Source organism: Eptesicus fuscus, chromosome 1 (genome assembly GCF_027574615.1).
Source record: "Eptesicus fuscus isolate TK198812 chromosome 1, DD_ASM_mEF_20220401, whole genome shotgun sequence".
Classification (NCBI taxonomy): domain Eukaryota; kingdom Metazoa; phylum Chordata; class Mammalia; order Chiroptera; family Vespertilionidae; genus Eptesicus; species Eptesicus fuscus.
Window position 1 is genome coordinate 25,594,062 of NC_072473.1, and position 23,546 is coordinate 25,617,607.

At 37.5% G+C, this 23,546-nt stretch overlaps 1 protein-coding gene across 1 annotated transcript in view; it reads right to left on the bottom strand.

The window, feature by feature from the left end:
* The window catches only part of TMEM47 (transmembrane protein 47), a 37,359-nt gene that overhangs the window by 12,237 nt on the left and 1,576 nt on the right, over positions 1–23,546 (bottom strand). The window contains exon 2 of the mRNA XM_008154600.3: positions 2,313–2,453. Within this exon, the coding sequence (XP_008152822.1) occupies positions 2,313–2,453 (141 nt within the window). The remainder of the gene's footprint in view (positions 1–2,312; positions 2,454–23,546) is intronic.

A 23,546-nucleotide genomic window follows, 5' to 3' on the forward strand; every position in this document is an offset into this window, starting at 1 on the left:
AATCTCTCAGCATCCAAAACAGAAATCATACCTTGTTTGTAGTTTAAACATCTGCTAAGTTTGAAGTCATCGTTAGGACAACTGACAGCATATTATATAACCCACATGATTTGCAGCCAGTAAGTTCCAAATGTGTATCAATTTTTAAAAAATTCAGCTGGCTCTGTGCCTTTGTGAAAGGGCACGTTCGTGTTTTAAATGTCTTAAAACTAACAAGCAGTCAATCACTATCAACCATGGGCTATAGGGGAAGAAAATGCCACAGCTACTAAGTAAGTTTAAAAAAAAAAGGCATTTCTCTTTAAGGTTTCTGTACTCCGGTCACTAGTCAAATCATGACTGATTCTGGTAGGACAGGACTAAAATATGAATGTGAATAGGAATAGTAATCTATTTACTCCTTAGACAAATTCATTCACTCAATAAATATTTGAATATTTCTAAAGTGATACAGTTTGAGGCATTGATAACTAAAGTGCTACCCTCATGGGTAGGCAGTCCATTGTAATTAAATACAGAATATGGCAGTTATTGCTAAGGGACATAAAAATACAAGAAAGCAAGTAAACAAGACAGAGGATGCTATACTCTTTTAGACAGTTGAAGAAGACCTCTCTGGGGAAAAGTCATTAGAGCACAGACCTGAATGAATGGGGAGTGCAGGTCAATATAGTGGGGAGTGAGAAATCTGGGGGGACGTTACAGGCAGTGCAAACTTCTGCTGCAGAAGCACACTGGGTGAAGAGAAATGTAAGTTTCACTAGTTGCAGTACATAGAGCAAGGAAGGGTGTGGCAGGAGATGATAGAACAGACAGCCAGGGACTCATTCAGGTATAGACATGTGAACCATGGTCAGAGGCCTGAGAAGTTGGAGCAGAGAAGTATTAACTGAGCTGAACTATATTCTAAAAGGATTAGACTGCTTTTTTGGTGAACCAGCCATCGTTATTCACAATACTTAAGATTTGAAAACAGCCCATCAGTGGAAATATGCTAATCTGAGAAAGGCAAATATCACATGATCTCACTTATTTGTGGAATCTAATGAACAAAACTGATGGAATCTTTAGGAGAATATTCAGGTCATACTATATGATTCACAAGAGACCTTTTATTACACATGAGATCAACAAAATATTGATACTATGGTCACCACCTAAACTTTCAAAATATTTTTTATAAAGGTATTTTCTACTCTATTAGAAGTCTGGAATAGGTGCCCAATAAACAGTTGAACGAATGAATGAGAGTAGTGATGAAATACTAGATCTATCAGTATAACTAATATGTGTTCTTGAGCAAGTCACTTAAGAGATTTGAATTATATGTACTTCATTCAGCCCTTCCGACCTTCATTTTTCTTCATTGGTACAAGAAGATGAACACTGAAATGAACAGCAGGGGGCAGCAGAACACTTCTGATATTATAATTTTAGCTGAAACTACCCTTCAAATGTTGAGAAATTTCTCTATTCCCAACTTTAAACAGCTTTAAAAAATTCATCTAACAGCCTAGATGATTCTGTCAGTGTCTTCATTATTGACAGTCACAGGGGCTTATTTTGCAGTCTTCAAATCAGATATGACTGACATGGTAAATTGAAGGGACCACAAGACTATTTCAGCTTGAATCAAAAAGAACAATATATTCAAGGCTATTCTTATAAATGAAAATTGAAACACACAAAACAATGTACTGGGCTTTTAGTCTTATAAGCCCCCTTTTTAATAGCTTCCTGACTTTTTGTAAAACCTCCATTTTACTGCGGTTGATATTTTAATCATAGAATGCTTCATAAAATGATGGCTGTTAAATTAATGAATATGCCATTGACCATTCATATAATTCAAATGTCTGATGGTGCAAGTGATACATTATGATTTTGCAGTATATCCATGTTTATGTCCAAATAGATTTATATCTCTAAGGGTATATATATATTGAAATTTTCTTTCAGTTTCATGTCAGAAAAAAATAATGTTGCCTTAAGATCACCAAGGGGGTTAAATGAGGGGGGGGGGACGGGATGTGAGACAGCTGCAATACATCTGCAATTCCTAAAGTGATAGCCTTATCAAGAACTATTATTTATTCACCTGTTAGAAGTTTAGACATTGTCACTGTGCTCTGTGAAATGCTTAACACACTAAAAACTGATATGATAAACCTTTAGCCAATTTACCTTAAAATACAACAAATGCCTCTCAATTTGTATGCAGTGCAGCAACTGCATACTGCTTCTGCATAAGGAGGGTAGTAGAAAGATTCATGCACCTTTAATACCAGTTTGAAAGTAATGAGTATATTTACCTGCTGCAAAAAGCATGACGGCAACAGGTCTGTAGAAGCGCCTTCGAGATCCCACGCAGATAGAAATCAAACCCACCAGGAATGCAATGAGAATGATGGCAGCACCGCCCAAGAGTAAAGCCAGAGTAGCAATCTGCCAATCTAGAAAGAAAAACAGAAAAACACTGCTTTAGAGCAGTAAGTCCTCAAGGAATCAAGAGAACTATGCTCAGCAGCCTTCACCTTGCTGCTGCTAAACGGATGTTAATTTACTGCATGCTAAGCATCCTTTGGGATTTGGAATGTTTTGCAACAAAAATTACTATAAATGTCCTATGTTAAACTCAGCAGAGTTTTTAGACCAGAGGTTTGCCATGCTTTTCTTCCAAGGATGCTATTTTAAGCATTCATGCTAAATTTGGTGCCTCCTCCCTGACCTACTTTCCTTATTATTATTACATTTTCTATTGAACTCTATAAAGCTCAGAGATCTTAAGTACAAAAAGTAGATAACTTGATGAATTTTAATATGTAGTATACACCCAAGTAAATACCATCCAGATTAAGATACAGAATATTTCCATCACCCAGAAGGTTCCCTCATGCCCCTCCCCAGTCAATAATCACCTCCCCACAGGCTACTGATGGACATCTATCATATATCATATGGAAGCATTTTTCTTGTCTTTAAACTATATGTAAATGGTTTGAATTCTTTTATGCCTGGCTTTTAGGTTGGTTGTGGCAACAGTGCTTTTAAAAAATTGCTGTGCTTTCTTAGAAAGCCTTCCTTTTCACACACACACACACACACACACACACACACCCACACACCCACCCACCCATCTATCCAGTTTTTATTTGCCTCCCTCCTCCCCTTCACAAAAACAACCCCCAAACTCCCCAGCAAATTAGCATTAGGGGGATTTATTGTTGTTTTTCCTCCCCTCTTTCATTTCATTGTAACCTTACTTTTGTATTTACCACCACAGGAATGGTTTCTGAAATTATGAATTTCCAGGGATCCAAAACGACCTCTCAATGGCAAATTAGCCCCTTTCTTCATTAATGCACACAGGCAGTAAGCATATATTGATTACCATGTGCAGGCCCCTGCATATGGGCACTTCAAGAGTTTCTCATGCCCTGAGTGAAACATAAACCTCACTGAAATGCATTTGTCATTTCTTATAAAAGAAAGATGTAGAAATAGTATGACGGAAAACTGGCCTACTTTCCATTCCATAAGAAGAGCAAAATGTTCTCTACGAACAAACAAAGTGAATAGATAAAAGCACTATCCAGCTTATTAGGAAGCATCACAGAAAATGATACTGGGAAGAACATTTTTCAGCAGGGGTTGTTTGGAAGTCCCAGGCTGCTTCTTCCGGCTCTCACTTTAATCTACATGCAGGAAATGAAAATAGACTTTAATCCATGATTAAATTGCCATGTAGTCTATCCAAAGTCAAGAACTCATGATATTTGGATGCTGCACACTGAAATTATCTCTCCAAAAACCTTCCAAAGTGCACCCTTTGCTGCTGGAGTCTAAGAGATAAATGGAGGAACCTATAATATCCTATACTTAATTTATTTATATTTGTATATCCCTGCCTCAAGGGTCCTCTTGTATATCCTCTTCTAATAAATTCTAGATAATAACTGGCATTGAACTGGAATTTGCAGTGTTCAGGAAATAACAAACAAATAAACAAGGGGAAAACAGAACAAATCCACATTTTTTAAAATATAAAGATGAATCACAAAAGTAGAGAACATTTTTTCATGCAACAAAGTCTTATAAATTCAAACAAAAGTATACCTGGCTTTCAACTAGAGTTTAAAAGTATACCCATACTATGGCTTTATATTAGATAACAGCATGTAGCTTTGAATTTTTAAAAAACCCAAAAGAATAATCTTTACATTTGGAAATCTCTAAATTTATTTTAAAAAGTTTATATACATAGCACAAATATTGCACTTTAACAAAACAGAAATCCTTCTGAAGACATAAGTTGAAATTTCTGAGTAATAATCAAAATTTTAAATATGTTTTTATTGATTTCAGAGACGAAGGGAGAGGGAGAGAGAAACATCAATGATAAGAGAAAATCATTGAGCAGCTGCCTCCTGCACGCCCCCTACTGGGAACTGAGCTCACAACCTGGGCATGTGCACTTGATCTGAATCGAACCTGGAACCCTTCAGTATACAGGCTGATGCTCTATACACTGGGCCAAACCAGCTAGGGCATAAATCAAATTTTAATCTTATCAAACAAAGTGTTTGGGATACAAAGAAAATAATATCTTATCCATCCATCCATCTATCCATTCAGTCAGTTCTGGAGATTGTGTTTAAGAGAACCCATGCTGAATACTTTCTAGTTGTACTACTAATTTATTTTATTTTATTTATTTTATTTTATTGTTGATAGTATTAGAGATGTCTCCCGTTCCCCACCCCCACCCCTTTACCTTCCTCCTCTCAGCCCCTACCCACCCTCCAGGTCTTCACCCCCCCTATTGCCTTTGTCCATGGGCTATGCATATCTATATATATCAAAGGCTAATATGCTAAGTGTCTGACCATCTGACCAGTCGCTATGATGCACACTGACCACCAGGGGGCAGACACTCAAGGCAGGAGCCATGATGCGCACTGGCCATTTACAGAGTAACAGCACCGTGGACCTGGCACCCACAAAGCAACACTCGGCTTCCCCCAAGTAGGACACAGGCCCCACCACCACCCCGAAGAAACAACCCACCAAATTGCAACTACCACTGCCAAGACCAAATGGCACAAAATGTGGCCCACACCACAGTCCAGCCTGGAAACAGTGGCTATGGGTGCTGGGTAATGACGTCATGTAGCAATGCCCGGCTTCCACTCCCTAGTGACCAACCTCCTTGGAGTGTCTTCAGCCCAGGAACACAGGTGGAAACATTTTACAGTTTAACTAAATGTCTGTGAAGCATTTTTCCATGGCTCATCTCATTTGATCCTCACAGAAGTCCTGAAGTAGGTAGATAAGAGACTCGGTGGAATCCTATTTTATTTTCATCAGCAGGAAAACAGAGATTTAGAAAGCATAGAAACTTGACCTGACTGAAAAGAAGAAATGGTGGACCTTGAAAATGACTTCAGCTTTTCTTACGGTGAAGAATATAGTCAAACACTACTGCAGTTAAATATTTTACCCTTTGTTCTCCCTGCGTGATCTACAATAATAATCTGCTTCGTGTTGATATTTACTGGTGTGTTGCTGACAATTACCTGAAAGAGAAGTTGGGGTGCTTCACTGGGCTGGAAAAAGTTTAGCTAAATCAGAAAGCAGGTCTAATTAAGGAAGTTTATTCTATATCTATAAAAGGCTAAGTTTAATCACACATGCACAATAAAGCTCTCGCTGGTGCCAATTGCACACGTGTTTTGACCTATTATTGTCAATCGTGAATTTGGTTGACACTTTTATTATAGAGCAAGGGTGAATAGCAATATTAAAACATTTCTTCTAATTGATTTCCTTTCAATGTGCACAAATTCGTGCATTGGGCCACTAGTAAGTTCTTTGGTTTATCTCTTCTTGTCTCCCCAATCCTCACACTGAGGTATGTCAGTTTGTTCCATGCCTCCATGCTTCGGTCTTATTATGTTGGTTAATTCATTTTGTTCATTAGATTTCACAAATAAGTATGATAATGTGACATTTGTCTTTCTCATATTAGCTTACTTCACTTAGCATAATATTCTCCAGCTCCCTCCATGCTGTTCCAAAGGGTAAGAGATCCCTCTTTTTGACAGCTGCATAGTATTCCACTGTTTAAAAGGCCTACAGCTTTTTTTTTTTTTATCACTCATCTACTGATGGCCACTAAGGCTGTTTCCAAATCTTAGCTATTGTAAATAATGCTGCAATGAACATAGAGATACATATTCTTTATGATTGGTGTTTTGGGATTTTTAGGGTACATTCCTAGAAATGGGATCACTGGATCAAATGGAAGCTCCCTTTTTAATTTTTGAGGTAACTCCATACTGTTTTTCCACAGTGGCTGTACCAGTCTGCATTCCTACCAGGAGTGAACTAGTGTTTCCTTTTCTCCACATCCTGGCCAGCACTTGATGTTTGATTTTTTGATGTTAGCCATTCTGACAGGTGTGAAGTGATATCTCATTGTGGTTTTAATTTGCATTTCTCTGATGATTAGTGACTTTGAGCACTTTTTCATATGTATCTTGGCCATTTGTATGTCCTCTTTGGAGAAATGTCTACTCAGGTCTTCTGGCCATTTTTTAATTGGATTGTTTGTCTTCCTTTTGTTCAGTTGTATGAGTACTTTATATATTTTGGATATTAACCACTTATCAGATGTATCATTGGCAAACATGTTTTTCCATACAGTAGGCCCCTTTTCATTTTGGTGGTGGTTTCTTTTGCTGTACAGAAGCTTTTTTTTTTTTTTATGGAGTCCCATTTATTTTCTCCTTAGTTTCCTTTGCCCTAGGATATGCTTCAGTAAATATACTGCTCTGAGAGATGTCTGAGATTTTGCTGCCTGTGGTTTCTTCTATAATTTTTATGGTTTCATGCCTTACATTTAAGTCTTTTATCCATCTTGAGTTCATTCTTTTGTATGGCATAACTTGGTGGTCTAGTTTCATCTTTTTGCATGTGTCTGTCCATTTTTCCCAAAACCATTTGTTGAAGAGACTCTCTTTATCCATTGTATGTTCTTACCTCCTTTGTCAAATATTAACTGACTGTAATGGTGTGGGTCAACTTCTGGGGTCTTTGTTCTGATAAACTGATCTATATGCTTGTTCTTGTGCCGGTAACAGGCTGTTTTGGATATAATGGCTTTGTATTATAGTTTGATATCTGGTATTGTGATGTCTCCTACTTCATTCTTCTTTCCCAAAATTGCTGCGGCTATTCAGGGTCTTTTTTTGTTCCATATAAACTTTTGGAGTATTTATTCTAGTTCTGTGAAATATGCCGTTGGTATTTTACTAGGGATTGCGTTGAATCTATACATTGCTTTGGGTAGTATAGACATTTTAATAATGTTAATTCTTCAAATTCATGAGCATGTCATATGTTTCCTTTTTTTTTTTTTTGTATCTCCTTTTTTCAATGTCCTATAGTTTACCAAGTATAGGTCTTTTACCTCCTTAGTTAATTGCTGGGTATCTTATCTTTTTGTTATTGTTGCAACGGTAAATGGGATTGTTGTTTTGTTATTTTGTTTGTTTGTCTTTTGGAGAGTTCATTATTGGTGTATGTAAATACCACTGATTTCTGGATACTGATTTTGTATTCTGTTACCTTGTCGAATTCATTTAAGTCTAGTAGTTTCTTGGTAGAGTCTTTAGGGCTTTCTATGTACAATATCATACCATCTGCGAATAATTGAGTTTTATTTCCTCCTTTCCAATGTGGATGGTTTTCATCTCTTCTTCTCTGATCGCTGTGGCTAGGACTTCTAGGACCACCATGTCGAACAGGAGTGGTGAAAGTGGACATCTTTGTCTTGTTCCTATTCTTAAGGGAAACACTTCTAGTTGTTGCCCATTGAGCATTATGCTAGCTGTAGGTTTGTCATATATGACCTTTATTATGAGGTTATGATCCCTCTATTCCCACTTTTATGAGAGTTTTTATCAAAAAAGGGTGCTGGATTTTGTCAAATGCTTTTTCTTCATCTATTGATATGATCATGTGATTTTTTGTCTTTCAATTTGTTTATGTGATGTATCAAATTTATTGATTTGCGAATATTGTACCAGCCTTGTATCCCCGGAATCAATCCCACTTGATCATGGTGTATGATCTTTTTAATATATTGCTGGATCTGATCCTCTATGTTGTTGAGGATTTTAGCATCTGTGTTCATCAGGGATTGGCCTGTGATTTTCTTTCTTTGTAGTGCCTTTATCTGGTTTTGGAAGTTGGATAATGTTGGCCTCATAAAACGAGCTTGGAAGTGTTCCTTCCTCTTGAATTTTTGGGAATAATTTGAGGAGGATAGATGTTAGTTCTTCTTCTTTGGTAAAATTCTCCTGTAAATCCATCCAGTCCAGGACTTTTGTTTGCAGGGAGTTTTTAAATTACTAGTTTACTTTCATCAGTTGTTATTGGCCTTTTCAGGTTTTCCAATTCTTCCTGATTTTTTTGTATGTTTCTAGGAAGTTGCCCATTTGCCTAGATTGTCCAGTTTGTTGGCATATAGTTGCTCATAGTATTTCCTTACAATCCTTTGTATTTCTGTGATGTCCTTTGTTATATCGCCTCTTTAATTTCTGATTTTATTTTGTACTATTACTTTTATAAAATGATTATGATTTTCAGCAAATTCCTATGAATGATTTTAAATAAAAATTTCAAGGTATCTATTTTATTAAATCAAGATACAACTAAATATTTACTCATTTAAAAATATCTTAAAAGTACAATAGAATGCTTTTTTTCTGATAAGCCCATTCACATTACCCATTATGCATAAAATGCTAAAATGTGACTATTTCCACTTTCAACCCAAAATAAATCAGAAATTAATTTTGGTCACTTTCTCTACTTTAAATATCCTCAAAGAATAGCTAAACCACACATATATTTGCATTTTGTAAAGGTAGACTAAGATAGAAAAAAAGGGGCAAACTTTCTCTATAAAGGGCCAGATAGGGAATATTTTCAGGTTTGTGGGTTATGATCTCTGTTGCAACTACTCAGCTATGCCATATAGCTTGAAAACAGCATAGACAATACATAAATGAATGAGCATGACAATATCTCAATAAAATTTTATATAAAAACAGGTGGTGTACTGTTGGTTGTTTTTGTTTTTTTTTTTTTTTGGGGGGGGGAGTCCATCTTTTTTTTAACATCTTTATTGTTGAAAGTATTACATGTCTCCTTTTTTCTCCCACTGACACCTTATAGCCCATCCCTGCTCCCACCACCCTGTTGTCTGTGTCCATGGATTATGCATATATGCATACAAGTCCTTCGGTTGATCTCTTCCTACCCATCCCCACCGTCCCTCTGAGATTCAACAGTCTGTTCCATGTTTCTATGTCTCTGGATCTATTTTGTTCAACAGTTTATTTTGTTCATTAGATTTGGTAGACTGGCTTTGATCCTCCGAGTGTAGTTTGCTGACCCCTGGTCTAGACTTTATGTACCATTTTAAATGTCAAACTTTTTTCTAGGTAAAGGTCTCTCAGACAATAATAAATTCATAATGAAGTTGATTTGATAAATGAATAATACAGGAGTACAAAGTGATGGTTATCCAATTTAGCAAGAGAAAACTGTAAAAATCTCAGATAATGTTGAACTTCCTTAAAATAATAATACTTTATTCCATATGGAACACCACATAAAATGCAATAGAAGCTGCCAGGAGACTAACAGTTACTAAAAGGGCCCAGAACCTAATTAGAAAGGGAAACTCTTCTAGCACAGAAAATAGTTCTGAAAAGTAAATGAATACACTGAGTTCTGATTTTCTTCTAAATGTCCTATATTTATTTTTAGTACTAAGGGTTGTAGCTAATGAGAAAGTCACTGTGGACATAAAGTAAAAAAGGCATGTCACCAGCACCACCACCTTTGTGATACTGCTACCCTTCTCTTTGGTCCAAAACCATAGATATGCCTGCTCAAACAGAAAAGCCATTTTATTTTCCAAGAGAGAATAGAATTGGGCCATGTTTGCCACTCTCCTGGCCAGAGGCTGGGGCTTGAAGTATTGAGGCTTTATCTCTGGTGGACTGTGCCAAGTTTGGGGATTGTTGTCATTATATCCATTTGGAATGATTCACTCAGGCAGGTTGCCCAGGACCAAAGCTCTTAACTCGCTGACCAGATGAGCATCCATCAGGAAGTTGAAAGAGTGGTTCGATATGGCTATTGCAGTCAAAGAAGCTTCGGGCACTTTTCAAGGATCAGCACTATCCATTTTGGATCTGCGAACATGCTTATGCTGGTGTGTCTCTTTTAGTAAACAACTAGAATCCATTGTCCAAATATTAGGACCTGCCTTACAGGTGAGCTAAAGTCAGGGACTATGTAGATTGGCCTGATACCATTTCCCTCTTTCTTATTGAACAAGATTAGAATATGGGGAATTTAAAAATGAAAAATACTTTTATAGATACCTACTAACTGCCATTAAAGTAATAGGCTAGGATTTATGTTTACCAATATTTACTTTCTAATGTAGATTTGAAATGAATATACACATATAAAATATTTTGTTATATACTATAGGATGGGCAATCTACAATGATATAATAAAGATTAGAAAACTTGTCTCTACACTAATGGTTTTTCCATTAGAAGATTTGCATGGCAGAAATACTTACTATCCCATATTCAGTGTTGGCATAACAAATTAAAATGTCATAAAATTCTTAATTTTCAACCCCATTTCTTTAAAAAATCATGTTTTAAGTTCTCATAATTGGTGAATTTCTATATCAATCTTTGTGTCCTAATTTTATAGTCCTCACAGTATTTAGTCAGATGAAGTGTTAAAAGTCCTTAGAGATTTATTACTCTGCATTAGTTTTACACATTTCTATAAATGATATACTTATAATGAAGTGGAGCAGTGAACAAAAATAAGCTCTGCAGAACATCAATGGCCATGGTGCTGTTTTACAAAGTGCACTGCTCTGCACAATTAAAGCTGGTTCAATGGCAGGCCAGCTGATTTGAAATCTGAGTTTCGTTTCTAAGACCTGAGAGAACAAGTGAAAATTAGTTTTGAGGAAGAAATGTATACTTTTTTGTCCATAAACCTACGAGGGCTCAAATGTGCTGGGAGGAATGTTCCTGATCCAGAAATCAACCTGGAAAAGAGGCCATCATCGTATTTATCAGGTTCCAATTGAGAGTATTTTGGCAAAATTGACACAGTGGGCGCACTGGAGGCATGGAAACTGCACCTAGGGAAGCCAAGACTTGATAAGTTTGTACTTCTACAGTAGTGCTTTCTCTAACAGAAAAAAAAAAGGGGGGGGGAACCCATGAATGAATATATATGTTATACTCTTACGTTATACTTTGCTCTGTAGCTACAGAACAAAAATTGAGCAGTCCTTTTGTCATAATGAGGGGAGCAGAGTTTGCACCACAAAATACACCTTTTGGCGGGGGGGGGGGGGTTATTGATTATTTTAAGCTGATTATTTTTAAGAAACAAAAAACTCAGGAAACAATTTACACCTGCCCCCTAACTGCCTAAAAGAATTTCGGTAGAGGACCTGCTCCAGGAAGTGAGCTATCATCAGAGATAACTATAGTTTAATCTGATCCAGTGTGTGAGACAGGGAGGCGCCAGGCAAGGCCCTTCCTTGACCAAGTCTTCTAGGTGCCCCATTGTTAAAGTTGGCCCAGCAAACTTTTGTTTACCAAACATTTGCTTTTCATTTCCCTGTGAACTGCCTTCTCCTCTTTGAAGTCCAACCACTACAGTCCTTACTCCTTAGCTCCAGAATGGCATATAAACCTCAACTGCCCTATTTGTCCTAGGGCCCCATATTCTTATGGGACCACCATAAGTACATAGGTAAAGAATTTGGTTATTTTTTCCTGTTAATCTGTCTCATGTCAATTTAAATCTTAGGCCAATTTAGAATTGCAGCCCCTCCACACCCCACAATAAAATCAAGTCCAAAATTAATATGCAACACCGGAACTAAATTCAAATCCTCTTTCAAGGTATTTTTATTAGCTGGCACCAGAATTTCCAATGTTTACTAATGCTTTAGTATTCTGCAGAATTGTGCAGACTTATTTTATAGTCTCACATGACACAGTTTTGAAACCGCCACTGCATTATGAAAATTCTATTGGCCACATTATTACTGCCAAATCGGAGAATTCCCATTCCCTTGGGGAATTCATGGTCAAAATTTACTTCCGATTTTTAGGAAAGGCAAAATCTTTTTTAAAAAAATATTTTATTGATTTTTTACAGAGTGGAAGGGAGAAGGATAGAGAGTTAGAAACATCGATGAGAGAGAAACATCGATCAGCTGCCTCCTGCACACCTCCTACTGGGGATGTGCCCGCAACCAAGGTACATGCCCTTGACTGGAATCAAACCTGGGACCCTTGAGTCCACAGGCTGATGCTCTATCCACTAAGCCAAACAGGTTAGGGCAGGAAAGGCAAAATCTTGATGATGATAAATTTTCCATACTATGGAGCCAAGGTTAATGCACCACACTGGTACCTAAAGCTTTCCTTCATCCATTTCATTTCAAAACCTTTACCTTGTCAAACACTGGCTAATTTATTTATCTCTGTAGATACTGCTTATAAGCTGAGATTAGTTCTACTGCATGTAAGTCCCTAAGCACACAATTGCCACTTTTTTTTAGCATATTAGATATAATTAAAAATAATGAAGAAGCCGATTTTAACCTTAAAATTCAACTCCCAGTTTAGGTGGGTAGTATTTCCCTAAATGTATTCTAATATTTTAATGCCTGATTCTCACTTTTCTATATAACAAATTAAAATAATATTGATTTTTAATAATGTTTTAATCCTCCTCCAAAGATACGTTTTTATTGGTTTTTAGAGAGGAGGGTGGGGAGAGAAAGAGAAACAACGATGTGAGAAACATAGATCGGTTGCCTCCCATACACGCCCCAACCAGGGGATCAAATCTGCAAACTTTTGGTGTGTGGGATGATGCTCCAACCAACTGAGCCACTGGGCCAGGGCTGATTTTTAATAATTTTTGTTATCACATTCAAATTTGCCAGACATGCACTTATGTTTTCACTTCTGAATTCCCCAAAAGGAAATTATATGAACCAAAATGACATCCATGACTGCAATCAAACTCATTCACTATTCAACCTATCATCTTGTCACCACCTCACATGGGGTTCACCTACTAGCTCTCCCCAATTCACCCACATGGACTGGATCATTTCACTCAACCCCTGCAATATTCAGTTCTTCTAAATACCTTTATTCACATGTAGGACACGTTTTGAGCAAAACATTTAAATTTATTTTAGTTATATTGGTGAGGACTCAGAAAGCAAATTCAGTATTGCTAATTCCATTTTGTCATCAGAAATTGGAAGTATTGGGATGGTTTATGGTTGTTTAAGGGGGAAAAAAGCTCAGTTACAGAATAACATTTTAAACCCATATTCCCCAAGATATCCATCTCTTCACTGAAGACTGTGTCTTTTCCCCAACCAGTTCACATGGTCAAAAATTATGGCATTTAATTATTTTCATCAAATGTAATGTAAGAATTTATTTTGAGGTTAATACTACATCCTTTTGAGTTTGGAGAGTAAAGCCATTACTTCATATACGGAGAATGAACCAAAATAGTGCTGTTACTTTGTGCAAAAGGAACACAGAAATATTTCTGGAGGTATAAAATGATATACTTAACTTTTTAAAGTTAGTCTTCATGTGGCAAATAAAGCGGAACACCAAGACCATTATCGAGGGAGTTTAAACTTTGTTTTTTTGGCTCAATTGCATTTTGACCTAAATCCGTCAGTGTTGCATTAATTTTCCACTATCCCATGAGATGGAGACACAAAGACAGCAAAAAAAAAAAAAAATGGATTCCAATTTCAATAACTAAAATGACCACCTCTTTTTCAAACAACTAATAGCAAAACTAAAATTCTTCATGTTCAAACAATATTTAAGGCAAACAATGCTGTCTTTTATAAAATGACCAACAATATAGACACTACATGCACTGGACTGCACAAAGTGAAGTGATATAGCAGAGAAGCACCTATTTTACATACCCATGTTAATCAAATTGTAAACAATAGAATTTAGAGTCCTACTCTTTAGCTCATTTATGGATTAAAAAAATGTGTCAAAAGTACAGTCCCAACCTAATTTTAAGCACATAAATGACTCGGGTAACCATCCAAATTAGTAATGCAACAAACTCAAATGACCAAAGTGCAGATCAATTTTGCCAAAATTTTGGAAAATTCTGGTTGCGCAAAAGTACCAAACAGGTTACTAATTTTCAATCCATGACAATTTTGTTCAAGCCCTTTGAGCTGCTTTGTACTGATGTTAGAATCAACAAAGCAGCATTTTAGTTGCTTCACTGACTTCTATCTTAGGAAATTTGGTGGAAATGCAATTTATCATCTAAATACCATAGCATATGGGATTTTTACCCAAAATAAAATAATTGTATACAGAGCTTAGCGAAGAGCCTTGCTATTAAAGCAAATTTCAGTATTTAGACAAAAGGAAAGTCACCATCACTGCTAATGACTGCTGTTTCTTCCAATGTACTATATTAGAACACTTTCATTAGCATTTGGTGATAATTAATATTATCTAATGGGTACAGGTATTTCTCAATAGTAATTTATAATCATAGTACTTCTATAAAGTTGTGATGAGTCTGTTACACTGAACATTATTCCTTCATTCTTTAGAAAAAAATTAAGAAGGTGACAACTGGAAAATTTGGCTATTTTGAAAAGCAGGAAGAAGAAAAACCACGCCAGGAATAGGAGGGGTAACCTTCCTCTAAGCCCGTGGTCAGCAAACTGCGGCTCGCGAGCCACATGCAGCTCTTTGGCCCCTTGAGTGTGGCTCTTCCACAAAATACCACGGCCTGGGCGAGTCTATTTTGAAGAAGTGGCGTTAGAAGAAGTTTAAGTTTAAAAAATTTGGCTCTCAAAAGAAATTTCAATCGTACTGTTGATATTTGGCTCTGTTAACTAATGAGTTTGCCGACCATTGCTCTAAGCAACTAAAAAGCTTTTGTGATGGATTTATGGTAGCTCATAACAATCAAAGAGAAGACAGACAGTCACCCACGATCAGTATTAAAACACCCCCTTAGTAAATAAATATGGAAGGATAAAATTGGCAAGCTACTGCCCCACCAGTTCCCTGTTAGCAAGCTTCTTTAGATGAGATCCCTTATATCCTCCTGCAGAAGTCAAACTTAAACATTCTCCATTCCAGAACTTTGCACATTTATATTATTTCATTAATTTGCTTCATTCATCACCTTACCACCTAGCAGCACAGTGACACAGAACTGACTGGTTGACTTTGTACCAGGATAATTCCTACTCCCTGCTAGGAAATCAATGAATATGTGTTGGTAAGTTAACTCCTTGGGTACATATGAGAAGACAGGAAAGAGGGGAGAAGTCATTTCTATCTCTAAGTCACCTAATGGTGCTAGGAATAAACTCCAGGTTGCATTCACAAAGCACTATGGCAGCATTTTGATGAACGTTTGGTTTAGGGACCTTAAACATGGAATTTGAGTTCTTTTGTGGGTGTTCTTTTCTATGCATAGAGAACATGTGACTCAGAGGTCCTGACTTCTATTTTTACCATCTTTTTGCCTACTAAACATTTATTTTGAAAAGACAATCAGTATTTGTGACATTATCTTGAAACACGGCTCATTAAATGATAATTTTAAACCTCAAAAGTTAATAAGCTAGTAGAGACAAAAATTATCTCCTAGATATATTTTTCCTTGTTCTTTGGGAACCATGGTACCACATTTTTGTAGGATTTTTTTTTTTTTAAATGGGAGTCTTTGGTGCCAAAGGCAAGATTACAGTAGAATAGAAAACTGATGATCTACTTTATCTCAAAATCTCATACAAATATAGGAGCGAAAAAAGGCAAGGAAAGGTATCCTTGTCTAATTTTTAAGGGAGATGATCCAATACTTTGACAAGACTGGTAAAGAATTAAATGTCAGTAATTTTGACATGTGAGGATGAAATTCTGCTCAAGGGAAAATCAGTCTCTTTTGATAGATAAGTGTATCTTTTTAAAAAATAAAGACAGAATCCTACCTAATAAAAGGGTAATATGCAAATTGACTGCACCTTCACTACACCTAAGCCGCGCCCACCAGTCAATCAGAGCGAGTATGCAAATAAACCCAACCAGGATGGCTACAGCCAGAGAGAGCAAGGTTTCCCAGGCAACGGAGGAAGCCAAGCTTTCCGTCTGCCCTTGCTAGGCCTAAGCCTCCACTCAAGCTACAAAGTTTCAATTATAGAAGGTAAACAAATCTTAACAGAAATGGTGGCAGCCACGGAGCTGGAGAGAGCAGGCCAGGGTTGCCCCGGCAATGGAGAAAGCAAAGCTTTCCACACACCCTGGCCAAGCTGAGGCCTCCGCTTAAGGCTACAAAGTTTCAATTATAGAAGGTGAATTAACCCCAACAGAAATGGCTGCCAGCCACGAAGCAAGCAGGAGGCTTGGCTCCGCTCTAGGCTACAAAGTTTCAATTGTAGAAGGTAAATAAATTCCAGATACCAGGGCCTCTGCTTGGGTCACCAGGGGGCGTGGCTGGCCTGCAAACCACCACAGGCCCCTTGCTCAGGCCACCCCACACCCCAAGGGAACTCCCATCCTGATCTGGGACACCCTTCAGGGCAAACCAGCTGGCCCCCACCCCTGCACCAGGCCTCTATCCTATCTAATAAAAGAGTAATATGCAGATTGACCATCACTCCAACACACAATATGGAAGCCCCCATGTGGTCAAAGATCCTGCCCCATGTGGACACAAGATGGCCACCACAAGATGGCCAGCAGGGGAGGGCAGTTGGGAGGCACCAGGCCTGCAAGGGAGGGCAGTTGGAGGCGATCAACCCTGCAGGGGAGGGCAGTTAGGGGTGACCAGGCCGGCAGAGGAGGGAAGTTGGGGGCAAACAGGCTGGCAGGGGAGCAGTTAGGCATCAATCAGGCTGCCAGCAGAGTGGTTAGGGGGTGATCAGGCTGGCAGGCAGAAGTGGTTAGGGGCAATCAGGAAGGCAGGCAGGAGAGGAGTTGGGAGCCAGCAGTCCTGGATTGTGAGAGGGATGTCCGACTGCCCGTTTAGACCTGATCCCGGTGGGCAGTCGGACATCCCTTGAGGGGTTCCAGATTGGAGAGGGTGCAGGCTGGGCTGAGGGACACCCCCTCTCCGTGCACGAATTTCATGCAACAGGCCTCTAGTGTAGTAATAAGTTGATATAGTAAAATTTATATCCATTTAATCCATTTAAGAAGCTTACATGGCTGGCTTCCACATATTTTTGGAATTATTTTTTAACTTAAAATTAAGTAGCTATTTTAAAGTACCATATCATGGAGAAACCTAAAGAAAAACGTGTGTTGATTTTTAAGGACTAGCCATGGTAACACTGTAAATTTGATGATAATAAACATCAAAAACTTAACTAACATCAATATAAGAGTATTTGAAGACTCTAAATTCTATGTGAAATCAAATTTTGGATGATAATCTTTTAACAAGTAGATGTTGCCCTAGCCAGATGGGTGTATCCTGTACACCAAAAAGGTTGCGAGTTTGATTTCCAGTTAGGGCACATACCTAGGTTGCAGGTTTGATTCTGGGATGGGGCATATATGGGAGGGAGACAATGAATCGATGTTTCTCTCTCACACTAATGTTTCTCTCTCTCTTCCTCTCTCTGAAATCAATAAACATACCCTTATATGAGGATTTTTTTTAAAAAGTAGACATCTATTTCCTATGGAGTCCTTAACCTCTTCATCCAAAATTCCATACATGACAGTATGCAACAATCCTTCAAGCAGCGAGAAAATTATCTGAAATATTAAAGGAAATTTTGAAAACTTAGCCTGCAAAAATACTACAGCTACAACTACAATCTCCCTATTGGATCTTTAACATTGTACCTTGACTAATTTTTCTTAATATTTGCAATAAATTTGATTGGGCAGAATTATTTTTAAAATCTTTCCTACTCCAAATGTGCTATGGTTCTTTGACTCAGTATATGAGTAGTTATTAGGCAAAGAATTATGTTACTTACATGTTTTTTAAAAAGTAAACAGCCCTAGCCGGCTTGGCTCAGTGGATAGAGCATCAGCCTGCGGACTGAAGGGTCCCAGGTTCGATTGCGGCCAAGGGCACCTGCCTGGGTTGCAGGCTTGATCCCCAGTAGGGGGCGTGCAGGAGGCAGCCAATCAATGATTCTCTCTCATCAATGATGTTTCTATCTCTCTCTCCTTCTCCCTTCCTCTCTGAAATTAATAAAGAAATATATTTAAAAAATAAAAAATAAATAAAAAGCAAACAAAAAACAACTCTGCAACTCCAGTATCTTTCAAGCGCTACAAGACTTGTCTCCTGTCTGGAATTTTAATGTTTTAGTATTTGTTTACAAAGCATCTCATCAGACTCACAAAACTTTTTTTTTTAAACATTAAAATTTTATCATGCAACATGAAGTAACAGGTTACAGTCCAGATTCTTAAGTCAGTTTGAGCCTTAGTCATTTGAAACTGTAAATCAAAGATGACCTAAGGCTATACAGAAAGAAATAGTTCTCTATTTGTGGACAGGTTAGGTTCTTGAGTTCATTTGATTCCAAATCCAAAGTAACTGCCTACAAGTGACCAATCATTAAAGCCACGTGTTGGTTCAGGGTAGTTTTTGACCTAGCCAAACATTATTTATATAATCTGTTCAAAGTTCTTAAGAAGAGAAGCTATGTAGTTAGTTGTCTTTGTTCTTTGGAGGCAATAAAGAATGCAGATTTGTAGCTAGACTCCAGGATCAAAATATATGCTGTAAATGTGGCCCAAAGGCATATCCTATCCTGCATGCTCTTCTACAATGTGACACTGTTGTCAATACATCAAGAGGTGAAGTCCAACTGACCTCCTGTGGAATCTGGGCTGGCCATATGGCTCCTCTGTGATGTTCCAGGCTAGTTCAGACAGAGCCTGTTTCTCTTGGGACCCTGGCTCTGAAAAAACACACTCATCCTGTAACAAGTCCAATTACCCTGAGACCACCAAGCTAGAAAAGCCAGTCCCAGCTTAATTCAGTCTTCCAGCCATTCCCATCAAAATGCCAAACCCAGGAAAACCATTTGGAAGAGGATTCTGTAGTTCTAGATCTTTTACTTCCCAGACATTCAAGTCATCCTCCACTATGGCCCCAGACATTCTGGAGCAGAGACAAGCCATCCTCATAATGCCCTATCTGAATCCCTGACCCAAAGAAGTCATGAGCACAATAAAATAATTATTTTACACTACTAACTTTAGGGGTGGTTTGTTTCCCAGCATTTGTAACTGAACACTATTGGAGAAATCCTGTCTCTACCACTGACTGAGAACTTCATAAACTTACAAAAATCCCTGGTCTCTTCAAACAATATAGGGATAGCATTCACTACAGTGCAAGTTTATTGTGACCTTGGGAATACCTGAGATGTCTGGCCTGTAAGAGTACTGAATAAAAGGCAGCTTTTATTTGTGATCATGATCTATCTACCAAGAGCACTATTAAATGCTAGGTAATGCATATCAAAATTTAAATTTGAAACTAACAATGTACTTCATTGTTTAATGAAAAGAAAATGTGCCCCTTAAGGGGGAAAAAGTCCTTAATTATTGAAAAAAATCACCTTGGGTTTGTTTTTCTGAATATATACAATAGGAAGAAACATTACCTTAATGAGCATGTACTTTTGTATATTTAATCGTCATAAAAAACCATTTAAAAACATTAAGTTGTATGAGATCTCGTGATTGGTAAGTGGACAATTTCAGGGCATTTTGAAACCAAAGCCTCATGTGTTCTTACAAGACTACTCCACCCTCCTACAGGATCATGTTATAATTTGGCATAGTTCATATAGAAGTTTACTGTGGTATTTAGGTAATGTATTCAGGGACTTATTTTGAAGCACTGATAATCCTTTTCACTAATATATCTAGTAGCACTGGATGTGTATTATGGTCTGGCTGAGTAGACTTACTATTAAACAGAAACTTAAAAGAAATTCCTAAAGGGTACTCCTGACAGCAGGGTAAATCTATTGCTTAAGATATGTTTTTGATTGTTTTGAAATATTTTATGAAAGACCAGGCTTCTCATACACCCATCAAATCCCTTAGCTGACAAAGATGAATCTAAATGGCTCCCTGGAGATTACAATCATTCTATAAATGTGAGCAAAAGAGGAATTATATCTGCCCACAAATTAAATGTCCTTTGTAAAAGTCAATTTCAGGAATTTGAAAATCTTTTTTTTTTAATTTTATTTTATTTTTCCTATCACCATTTATCCCCTTTATGTCTTCTTCCACCTCCACCCCCTCTAATCACCCCACAGTCCTTGTCCATGAATTCTCTTTTTTCTTTTTTGCTCAATCCCTCCATACCCACTATACTCCCAAATCTTAGGAGATATTAAAAGAAAATCATCATGAAGATCTCGACATATGTTATACTTGGTTTTCCATGGCTTATTACTTGAGAAAGTTTTGGTGCTAAGTGCTGCTCTTTGCATAATTTTTCCATAAATCTGAGCTGTGTAGGTTAAAATAACAACAACACAGTATTCGTCCTTTGTAAAAGTCAATTTCAAAACCTGTTCTTTTACCGGAAGCCAGAAGAGGGTATAACTGTTGTGACCTCCAGGCTTGCTGAGCTATTTGTAAACATGCATCAATATCAACTCATTATAAGCAACAAACTGAACCTTCCCTGGAGTAAACTCTATTATGAGTTTTCCCAATGAAATGTTGTTTTCCAATTAAGGTATGGATTTAAAATATGCACATATGATATCTCTCTGAACTCAGAATCACTGTATTTCAGATTTTCTAAGATTTGCAGGTGTTTAGGCATTTCGGTTTATCTTAAACTACCAGTGAAGATAAGTTTTCTTATGCCTTTTAAAGTGGATTTTTATACTACCATTTTAAAAAGTGAGCTACATATAAAGCATTCTTAAAAGAACCTCTTGTCAACTGAAAATAATAATATTCACCTGTTATTAGCATACGGTGCACTGTCATTTCAAAACTGCCGGTGACTCATGTTACAAATGCAGCTATTTTTAGGACAGAGCAGGAATGATGTTAACAATATTCCTTGAAAAGCCACTAACTATTTGATCAAGTATTTTGCACATGGAAAAATGGAAACACTTGTTATATCCCAAAATTACTTTCAGTAAAATGTGTTCATTTGGCCACCTGAGTGTCCTTGCTTTTTGCATAGTCAACAAATCACACAAACAGAAAAAAAAAAAATTGCTTTACATGAAATAGCTACATATTTATGAATCTTAAAGAAGAAATGTAAAACCACCCTAGAGGTTATACAGCGCGTTTGATATCAAGTTCAGGGCAGCAGCACCCTGTATACACTACAGTAATCCTATTTACAAATAGGATTCTCCTGTAATTGCTATTGCTGTGAAACCCTAACTATATTCTTTTTAAAAATTTATTAAAACTAAATGTGACTAAGCAAAAGTCAAAACATAACTACCATTTAAAAAATAAGACTAATCATGAATTAAAAGCATTTATTAAAAAGCCAAAATCGGTAGTGGGGAAAACTATCCTTAGAAAGAAATTCTATGGCCAGCAGCCATGTGAGTACTACTGATTTGAAACTTCCTAACAAGCAAACTCTATTATTTCTTTGTTTGTTTTCACTGCAAATGGCAGTCAATTAGAGGTTTTCTCATTTGTGGAAAACTTAAATCTTAGAATAATGCCCGGACTGTCCTCCATACACTGAATTGGGACACAGGAGAAGAGCATCAGTGCTGACTGACACCGGGATTACTGGTTCCTACTAGAAGTGCTGACGCAACCTTCAACACACCAGGACACAAAAGGCATGGTTCTGCTTTGGCTTAGAATCATAAAGCAGGTTATAAGCAGCAAACTATGTATATTTGGTACCAAAATTAAAATGCAGCTTTAAAAATAATGGCTGAGGAGAAAGTTTCTGTAGAAATTGGGCCTAAGTAGGACAGATTGTCGTCAGTAGACACATTCCTGAAATTTCCCTTCTGTAAATACAAGCTGGCCTCTTCACGGCAGTTTTAATTCTAATTAAGATAAAGGTTTTTAATTAAGCCCTGAAGATCCTGGTAAAGGGCCTTCTGTAAAACTGTCCTTGCTGGTTCCTCCAGAGGTAATTCATTTTGAAAGACAATGAAGTGGATCTTTTAAAATATTCAGAGACAACATTTCTCTCCCTGCTTTCTGCTACTCCACAGAGCAAACAGACTGAGAAAAGCTGCTGGCCCTTTGGAACACGAAAGAAAAGCACTGCTCATTTTAAATTCAAGCTTCCCCCTTCGTTTTAAAACACTGGTGGATACAGGCTTTAAGTCCACAGAACATAGGAAGAAAACTGATTCTGTAAAGTGGGAGCTTGCGCAATTTTCCATATTGTTTCATTCCCCTCCACACACATACACACCACCTTGGGGAGACAAAAATGAACTGCTACTACATAAAGAAAGCCAACAACTTGTTTCAGATAGCCTTAAAAATGCCATCGCTACTCCCCACCCCGCCCCCATTTGCTTACAAAGTATACTTTTTCTAGGATGAAAACTATTTGGGAAGCAAAATAAAACTAAAGCTGATTTTCAGGAACCCAAACAGAAGTCAATGCTGGTGTATGAGTTTCAACATGAGGGCAGAATAACGGGTTGAGGGAAAACATCAGAAACTGTACCTGCCTTTGATTTTTACCTTGCCTAGTCCTATTATCACTATTTTTGCATTAAGCTCTGGTCTCCCTGCTTCCTGGCCTGGAGAGGGGAAAAGAGGAGAAGATAATGAGTATGGAGGCAATTAAGGAGAGATTAGCCAGCCCTGCATACTGCTCCACAAAATGAGCTGGCTTCTTCCCATACCTCGCATTCCTGGCCAAGAGAAAAGGATTCGGGCCTGAAAAGAAAATGGGACTTGAAGCTGGTTTCTCTAACCTAGCTGAAAAGTCTTCATACAATCAGGGGGCTATTATTTGAGGAGACAGTGGGAAAGGGGCAAAAGATTCAAGTTGCTAAGGAGACACACTAAAGCTGGCATTCCTACATAAATTTCCATTTCTATTGAAGAGGAGAAAGAAAAGATATTTTCCCCAAAGTTTATTTGGATCCCCTGGTTACTGAAGAAAGGCATTTTACCAACTTATTTCATCTTTAGTTGTAAACAACCAACCCTGAAAGAATTAAAGGCCTAAATGTTGACCTCCTGCTGCCAACCAGTCCCTCCACAGTGAATTAAGTAACAAAACCAAAACCCTTCCATGGAAATTTTGAGGAACTATCAAAGAAAAGGCCTTTTGTAAACAGAAAAATCAATTTTATGGCCCAAACTTAACAAAGTGAACTAATCTCTCATCTAACAAGAAACCAAAGACAAAAGTC